The 9,541-nt window shown below is 38.0% G+C and overlaps 2 protein-coding genes across 2 annotated transcripts in view; one reads left to right on the top strand and one right to left on the bottom strand.

The window, feature by feature from the left end:
- The first annotated feature begins 400 nt into the window (after positions 1 to 400).
- On the top strand, positions 401 to 4,984 carry LOC124632071 (membrane-associated protein Hem). The gene is made up of 2 exons (XM_047166730.1): positions 401 to 593; positions 1,446 to 4,984. Exon 2 carries the CDS (start codon positions 1,450 to 1,452, stop codon positions 4,825 to 4,827), a length of 3,378 nt encoding a protein of 1,125 aa, XP_047022686.1. The 5' UTR covers positions 401 to 593; positions 1,446 to 1,449; the 3' UTR covers positions 4,828 to 4,984.
- A 1,776-nt stretch (positions 4,985 to 6,760) lies between these two features.
- LOC124632072 (disintegrin and metalloproteinase domain-containing protein 10) overlaps positions 6,761 to 9,541 on the bottom strand; it is a 52,170-nt gene continuing 49,389 nt past the window's right edge. The window contains exon 16 of the mRNA XM_047166731.1: positions 6,761 to 9,018. Coding sequence (XP_047022687.1) covers positions 8,918 to 9,018 — 101 coding nt within the window. The 3' untranslated portion in view covers positions 6,761 to 8,917. The remainder of the gene's footprint in view (positions 9,019 to 9,541) is intronic.

Here is a 9,541-nt window from a genome sequence, read left to right as displayed (position 1 = left end):
ATGAACGATGTTTTCATAACAGCGCCTGAACAATTTTTAAAACATTTTTTTCGTATGAAGGTGTAAAAAAAATAAATTAGAGAGTATGCCATATTTTTTTAAACATTTTCATTGTTATAGGACGTGGGGCAATTTTGTATGGATTGTGATCCGTCTTCTTTACTGATCTTCTAGTATTTTAGTTCTTGACTCTAGTTTGTGAAAATATATTTCTTTAACTCTCATTTAAAGCTTACAATACAATATTTGACATGCTATACTGTTATTTTGAACACGTTTACCAATAAACTAGTTTCTATAACGAACATTTTGTTACTAAATTATAATCTGTGTTATATTTTAATACTGGCAATGTGATTTCACGGAATACCAACAGAATAAAATTAGCTGTTAGCTGTCAAACTGTTGTAAATCTCAATGGGTGATAGCGTTTCTGGCACTCCCTTTTCCTTGATTATTGATGAAAAAGTTTATCAGTGCACCGAAGGACACTATAATATGAATTTCCAATAGAAGTATTCAGTTTCCTGATTACCATGTACTATTAATTTACTGTGTTAAAATCTAGTACGAGAACTGCCGCAGTAAATAAGGTAAATAATTTATGATTCAATCTATCGCAGAGGTGGTACTCTCGTGCCACTTAGCATTCATTTGTTAGATTTAACATCATTGTCCATATCACACGTATAATTCTGTACAAAGGAAATGAAAAGTTACACCTGCGAGGTTTTATTCAGTGAAGGTTTCAGTTTGTGCAATCAGGAAGGATATGATAACATAAATTGGATATGCGGCATTAAAAGCAATTGAGTCGTACTTCGTTATTGTTTTGAATGTGGGTTCAACTCCTGCAGTAAACATATTGCCTATGCCTTCTGTGTGCGTTATTTGCTGGCCATGTTATGCATACAGAACAGTGTTAGGCAAGTGGCTAGACGGAATTATAACTAATTAATTTCACATGGCATGTTTATATTATCTATTCATGGAAGGCTTAAATATAATACAAACTTACACATACCTAACCTTGTATTTAACTAATTGAATGATAATAATGGCTGTTTCAATGTTAAACAAAAGTGACCCTCTGGGAATAGTTTTGTGCAATATGTACTTATTGATATTACTGCTTCCTGTGGGTTATTCCCGCTCGGTAACACCCTTTTGTCAACACTGTTGACGATCGATGATGATCGATGTGTTTGAGAAGATCTAACATAATCCATTATTAAAACATTTAAAAAGCCATGATATTTTATTTCCATATTTTAAAAATAAAAACCAGCATTCATGGACACTGCGAACGAACGAAACTTTTTTTTCCCGATGTGTTACCGAGCGGGAATAACCCCTTCCTGTTGCTTATTCATTCAGCAGGATCTAAACTAGGTGGATTTTCCTGTTCATACTTATTAATGTATTTTCATTTTGTTTGATTACAGAAGCATGTCAACCATGTCGAGATCAGTTCACATCAGTCAGCAGAAACTGGCTGAGAAGCTTATCATACTCAATGACAGAGGTATTGGAATGCTGACCAGAATCTACAACATCAAAAAAGCATGTGGAGATGCTAAATCTAAACCAGGTTTCCTGTCTGACAAAGCTTTAGAATCCTCTATCAAAAACATTGTTAGAAGATTTCCTAACATCGATGTAAAAGGCCTTCAGGCTATCACCAACATCAGAAATGAAATTATAAAATCTCTCTCACTGTACTACTACACATTTGTAGATCTATTGGATTTCAAAGATAATGTTTGCGAACTTCTTAATATTTTGGACGCATGTCAGGTCACATTAGACTTGACTTTAAACTTTGAATTGACTAAGAATTATCTTGATTTGATCACCACATATATCTCATTGATGATTTTACTGTCACGTGTAGAAGATCGTAAAGCAGTGTTGGGTTTATTTAATGCTGCACATGAAATGGTACACAACCAAATTGACCAAAGTTTCCCTCGGCTGGGTCAAATGATTTTAGATTATGATGTTCCTCTGAAAAAGCTGTCTGAGGAATTCTTACCACATCAGAAAGTGTTGTCTAGTGCACTTAATTCACTCTGGCAAGTGTATCCTGCCAGGAATCTAACAGCTGAACACTGGAGGTCTGAACAAAAGTTGAGCTTGGTGAGCAACCCAGCTCAACTGCTGAAGCCTTCAGAGACCAACACCATGTCATGTGAATATGTGTCTTTGGAGAGTCTGGAGAGATGGGTCATATTTGGGATGGCTATTTGCCACCAAATGCTGCAACAAGATCATGCAAACAAGATGTGGGTCAGTGCCTTAGAGTCTGGTTGGGTAGTAGCACTATTCCGTGATGAAGTCATCTATATTCACAGCTACATCCAGAGCTTCTTTGATGGCATAAAAGGATATGGTAAAAGAATATCTGAAGTAAAGGATTGTTATCATCATGCAGTCCAAAAGGCTGGCTACAAGCACAGAGAGAGGAGGAAGTTCTTGAGAACAGCACTGAAGGAACTAGGTCTCATATTGACTGACCAACCAGGTTTATTGGGACCTAAAGCACTGTTAATTTTCATTGGGCTTTGCTATGCAAGAGATGAAGTGTTTTGGTTATTGCGACACAACGAAAATCCTCCACAAAAGGTTAAAGGAAAAGCAGCAGAGGATTTAGTGGACCGCCAGTTGCCTGAACTACTGTTCCACATGGAGGAACTAAGGGCTTTGGTCAGAAAGTACAGCCAAGTTATGCAGAGATATTATGTACAATATCTGTCAGGATTTGATGCTATTGCTCTCAACTTGATGATACAGAACTTGCAAGTCAATCCTGATGACGAGAATATAATACTTTCCTCTCTGTGCAGCACTGCTGCCAACCTCAGTGTTAAACAAGTTGAAGACAATGAGCTGTTTGACTTCAGAGCATTTCGCCTTGATTGGTTCAGGCTGCAGACATATACCTCTGTTGCCAAATCTGCATTCAATCTCGTTGATCAGAGGGAACTTGCACAGTTTATTGATAAAATGGTCTTCCATACAAAAATGGTTGACAATCTTGATGAAATTATGGTGGAAACATCTGATTTGTCACTCTTTTGTTTTTACAGCAAAATCTTTGAAAGTCAGTTTCACATGTGCCTAGAGTTCCCTGCACAAAATCGTTACATCATTGCATTCCCTCTGATTTGCAGCCACTTCCAAAACTGTACTCATGAGTTATGTCCAGAAGAAAGGCATCATATCAGAGAGAGAAGTCTTTCCGTTGTTAATATATTCTTGGATGAGATGGCAAAAGAGGCTAAAAATATAATCACAACAATATGTGATGAACAGTGTACAATGAGTGACAAATTACTTCCGAAACATTGTGCGCAAACTATAGCACAGTTGGCGAACAGGAAGAAGAAGGATAAGAACAAGAAGAACACAATACCTATTGTGCAGCCAGGAGCAGAGAGCTACAGGAAGACCAGGGAAGATCTCACCACAATGGACAAACTCCATATGGCTTTAACAGAGCTTTGCTATGCCATCAACTATTGTGCCACTGTCAATGTTTGGGAGTATACCTTCGCGCCTCGAGAATATTTACACCAGCACTTGGAAACCAGATTCTCTAAAGCATTGGTTGGCATGGTTATGTTCAATCAGGATACAAGTGAAATAGCAAAGCCCTCTGAGTTGCTAGTCAGTGTTCGCGCCTATATGAATGTTCTACAAACTGTTGAAAATTATGTACACATTGACATTACCAGAGTCTTCAATAATTGCCTTTTGCAACAAACGCAAAACACCGACAGCCATGGTGAAAAAACAATAGCGTCTCTTTACACACAGTGGTATTCCGAAATTTTACTCAGGCGAGTAAGTGCTGGGAGTATTTGCTTTTCTATGAATCAAAAGGCATTTGTAAGTTTGACGGCAGAAGGTGCCATCCCATTTAATGCCGAAGAATACTCAGACATAAACGAGCTCCGAGCTTTAGCGGAACTTATTGGGCCGTATGGCATGAAGCTACTTAGTGAAACACTAATGTGGCATATTGCAAGTCAAGTCCAAGAACTTAAAAAGCTAGTAGTACAAAACAAGGAAGTTCTTCAGATGCTCCGAACAAACTTTGATAAACCTGAAATAATGAGAGAACAGTTTAAACGGCTGCAACATGTGGACAATGTATTACAAAGGATGACAATAATCGGGGTAATTTTGAGCTTCAGACAGATCGCCCAGGAGTCTCTTTTGGACGTTTTGGAGCGTCGCATTCCTTTCTTGATTAGCTCAATTAAGGATTTCCAACAGCAATTGCCCAGTGGTGATCCGATGCGTGTCATATCAGAAATGTGTTCGGCGGCTGGGTTGGCCTGCAAGGTCGATCCCACGTTGGCATCAGCTCTGCGCCAAAATAAAACTGACGCTGAAGAGGAAGAGCATCTCATTGTATGCCTGTTGATGGTATTCGTAGCCGTATCCTTGCCAAGACTCGCCCGCAGTGAAGGCTCGTTTTACAGGCCTTCTTTGGAAGGTCACGCAAATAACATTCATTGCATGGCCCCTGCAATTAATCACATATTCGGAGCGCTGTTCACAATCTGTGGTCAGGGGGATATAGAAGATCGTATGAAGGAGTTTTTGGCTTTGGCGTCTTCATCTCTGCTTCGACTTGGCCAGGAGACTGACAAGGAAGCTATAAAGAACAGAGAGTCAGTTTACCTGCTGCTCGACCTGATCGTTCAGGAGTCTCCATTCCTTACGATGGACTTGTTAGAATCTTGTTTCCCATATGTTCTAATACGTAATGCTTATCATGAAGTATACAAACAGGAGCAAATGGCATTGCATTTATAATGATTTTGTTAACATGACGAAAGACAGATCGCGTTTGAAAAGTTAGCAGTACGTTTGAATAATGATATGTCATTCTATAGACAAATTCCAATATTACGAGTATTATTAAAATACTATTTAATGTTCATTATAAAGATGGTCAGACATTTCGTATAAATATTTTTATTTATGTAAACTCACGTGAAAACATTTAAGTTATTACCCGAAATATTTGGCTTTAATGAGACTGGCGTACTATTCCCCTCTTTATCTAATGGGATATAATTGGTTAGTTTTAAGCCTTTTAGTCTAAATGATTTATTATTATAAAAGAATATTTACGTTAGTTAAGGAAAACATTACAGTTCAATTAGCAGTGGTCAAAGATTAATCACCTTCAATTAACCTATTGATACATAAAGAAATGCAGTTTGTCAAGTAACACTATGAATTATGTAGCTACAACTCACAAAGATACGTTTAGGTAATTAGTTGTATAATTGCCTCGATGCTTTTATATGTTATATTTTATAGTTTTAGATGTTACACAAAATTATATCATATTTAATGAACTCTCACTATAAGTACATTTGGGGACACACGCCTAAACACTCAAAAATAATCCGATATCTATACTAATATTATAAAGCTGAAGAGTTTGTTTGTTTGTTTGTTTGAACGCGCTAATCTCAGGAACTACTGGTCCGATTTGAGAATTTCTTTCAGTGTTAGATTGCCCATTTATCGAGGAAGGCTATAGGCTTTTTATCCCGGTACGGGAAGTAGTTCCCACGGGATGCGGGTGAAACCGCTGGCAGAAGCTAGTGTTCTTATATGCACCTCATGCTATCTTTTCAATGATATTCCTTATTCCACTATTTTAATGTAACAGACATCTAAGTATTTTAGCTTTATAATGCGATTATTTGGCTATCCACCTATTTTATTCTAGATAAAAGACAATTTTATATCTAAGTTAGCTGTTACTATCTAACTAAAATGAATAATCTAAACTTAATTGGTTTTCTTTACCATTTAAATTAATCAACATAGAAGTTTGTGCAAAACTGTAATTTTGCACAGTACTCAGATGACTCAATATAGGAAATCCGCATTGATAACTTTATAAAATGCCTCTATGAGTAATAATAATTATGTATTTACGCATTTTGATGAAGGAACAACACACTATTCATATATTTAGTTCAATGTCTAGTTGACTTCCATAAACTTGGGTCTACAACTTTGCGTTTATAAGGGTGCGTCCACATCTGGCGAATGTGCAGCTCGCGAGCCGTTTGCTCGCTGCCCGCGAGCTGCGCGCGTGCATTTTTGTTCGTGCGCCGCTTCTGCGCCGCCCGCGCGCAGTTCGCGCGCGACCTAAGCGCCGTACGCGATCAGCGCGCAGGCGGCGCGCGACGTCTGACATCTTCGATAGTACTGAGCCAGTATACGGAACTGTAAGGGCGAGAACTGAGTGCGCGCAGATCGCGCGCTCTATACGAGCCTTGCATGAGTTGCGCTAAAGAGGCACACCAAACTATCGCAGTGACTGCACGCGCGCAGCTCGCAGACAGCTCGCAATCGGCTCGCGTGCTGCGCATTCGCGGCACATTCGCCAGATGTGGACGCACCCTTAGATTAAAATGGATTGACTTCTCATACCTTATAAAAGTATATATTAGTATATTTGTACACTTCTGTTTATTGTCTAGCTTATAATTATGATACTTTTGTACCTTGTATATACAGATATATCCTTTATTAAACTATTAAATAATACTTGTAGTGGGTTTTAATTACTAAAATATTTGGTTTTCATAACAAGTGAGCTACCATCTGTAGACTTTACTTTTATATTTACTTTAACATTGGTTGAATGTGGGCCGAGGGTTGCCCACTAAAACTAGTTTTACTATGTACCAGGGATAGGTATTTCAATAAAAAATCGAAGTTCATGTAAAATTTATTGTTTTTTTTTTATTATTTTGAAATCACATGTTGTAACATTCATCTTGTTAATTAAAAATATTCACATTGTCATTTAAATAATCTATTACGGTAATCTAGCTTACACTTAGGAGAAATAATGCCATTGAGTACTAGTGACGGATATAATGTCATCCGCCGGTTACACGATTGGTCAAGTCATTCTACAACAGAGCATTACCCTCAGTTTACATACATACAAATATACAGTATTATAGTACAATTACAAGAACTTGCGTATTGTTTCGACATTCACTAATAAAATGGCATTAATATGGTATACTTATAAGACCGATTCTTAACATTACAATGTATAGAAATAATAAAAAATACATCATGCTCTTTGGCTTGCACGACGGAAAGTAATAATACTACGCAATAATATGATTGTTAACGTAATCTCATAATCTATAAAAGAGATCAATTCAACTGTACGACAAAATATTCTGGTACACAGCTATAGGAAAGGGAGAGGTGTGATATGCAAGTTAGTTAGTTCACGTAGCGCGGTCCACCGGTACGGCATCGTCCCTCCTGATAGTGGTGGACTTAACGCCTAGTTTTATCTACCATGCTACATGGAATATGCTATATTTTATAGCATGCTTTTTTTGCGCTAATCATAGAGTAGCGTCAAAATAGGAGTAAAAATACTGTAAGGTATACCGGTTAGTATCTAGCTGTTGACTGCGGAGTTATCATTCTAGCGCGCTATTTGCAATAACTGGCCGCGCGAGGGTATTAGTCACGTTCGGCTGCTAAGTAGTGCGCTGCCAATTGCCACGATATAATTTAGCGCATCCTGAAGGGATTTATAGCCAAGGCTATTCGTTATAAGTAATTTTTATTTGCCATACGTTATATTCACCACCACTACCTCTTGAGCCTGAGCCTTGAACCAGAGCCGCGGCGGACTCGCCAGCTCATACACTCACAAATAATACAAGGAATGAGTTTATAAGACGTCATCATAGCAAGATGAAACTTTCAGTCTAATAACATTTGATCATTTGGCAATATTGTTAATTTTCACATTACATTCTACTTAAAATAGGATAAATAAAATAAACGAATACAAAAGTACATTAATCGCCATAGGAAGACTAAATGCATTTTATCTTTTTTGAAAATATGTAGGTATTTGAGCCCTTTACTAATAAAATTATCAAATATACTTATGATAAATGTATTATCACGATGCAGTGAGAAATGAAGGACTAACGATTAAAGGAACAGGAATACAAATCGGTATAATGGCACCTCGACATTCCACTTACGTTACATTAAATACGATAAAAATAACTTTATATAAAAATTACAATTACGGAGATTCGAGTAAAACAATGCAGTTACTTTACAATTACGTCTAGAGTCGGTATGAACGTTCCGGTTTATAGTCGTATGATATTTTTACATCGTAGCCTTTGTATACCTCTCCATTTATATACAAAAATATACATAAATGTCCGGTTACAGGAGCAACACTCTACTGAACAGTTAAAAAGTATCACTGGTTCACACGAACATCGCGCCGTCCCTAAGAGTTCGTCTGGTATTTCTGTATAAAAATAATAATTTAGTACCGCGGTGCTCGCGAATTCCTACTTTTGAGCTCAGAGAGAGCGGATCGATCGCACTAATCCGCATTGAGCAAATAAAGTGTACCTTGGGAGGTACAAAATAACGTTTTGTCACGTGGTCGTTACCTGAGTGCTGATTACGAGTTTTGTGAGTTAACGCTCTCGACACATTATAACTCGGTTGAAATTAAAAGTTGTATATTACATTACACGATGTGAATATTACTTCTTCCTTAATTTTGCCGGATAATAAAGCCGATGACAGCTTTATTAAATACACAGTTCTAAATTTCTGATTAATTTGTATGATAATTTCCGCATCAAGAACGTCAACTTGCACGACTCACAATCGGCACAGAGTATGTATCGGTCTATATATCAGCCTGGTGCCTCGGCGGATGCGTGACGGTGAGGGCGTCGGGCGAGTGCAGCGTGATGGTGGTCTGCGAGGCCACGGTGACGGTGCGGGGGTCGGGCGGCGGCGGCCGGCACACGTACAGCGCGACCAGCTCCAGCGCGTCGCCCGCGCAGTACTCGTACTGTCAGACCTTCTGCGGCGGCCGCATCTCGTACGCTTGTGGGTAGGCGTTCGCGTAAGGTGAGCTGCGTCGCCCGCTCGGACCTGCTGGCGCTGATGCCGCTGCTGTAATTATAATTTAATTAAATATCATAATGTATATTTTTTCCTATAAAGAATTGGCATAAAAAAGGTGTGCGTTACCCTAGCCAGATGTTGTCGAAAATGGTCATTTTAATCTTATAGATAATTAGTTGTGCGGCTTCTGTAATTGTTGCGCACATTTTTAAATTTGTTGCGCTTATAGTTTTTTAATTATTTCACAAAAACATTTCCTGCTGGAGTAACGTTACCCCAGCCAGACCTTTTTCTTTCTGATGGGAATATTTAAATAAATATTACCTATAAAATTAGTTGTAAATGTTGTGCGATATTTTGTATTTGTTCTTTCTTCGGTTGCGAAGTTATTCGAGATTTTGCTGGGGTAACGTTTTCGGTTTTGCTAGATCTTTGAAATGGTTAAGCGGATTCTTATCAAATTTTGTACATGACTTCCTAGGAATTAGTTTAAATTTGTTCGGCAATAATAAAACCAAAATAATGCATATCTTAAAGGTTATTTCATTAAATGGAAAAACGTTTCAATTGG

The sequence above is a fragment of the Helicoverpa zea genome, chromosome 7 (assembly GCF_022581195.2).
Source record: "Helicoverpa zea isolate HzStark_Cry1AcR chromosome 7, ilHelZeax1.1, whole genome shotgun sequence".
NCBI lineage: Eukaryota > Metazoa > Arthropoda > Insecta > Lepidoptera > Noctuidae > Helicoverpa > Helicoverpa zea.
The sequence above is the reverse complement of the archived record's forward strand: the minus strand, read 5'-3'. Positions and strand labels throughout refer to the sequence as shown.

Excerpts from the sequence above, each read along its gene's own strand:
- LOC124632071 (XM_047166730.1), top strand. The coding sequence starts at position 1,450 with ATGTCAACCATGTCGAGATCAGTTCACATCAGTCAGCAGAAACTGGCT.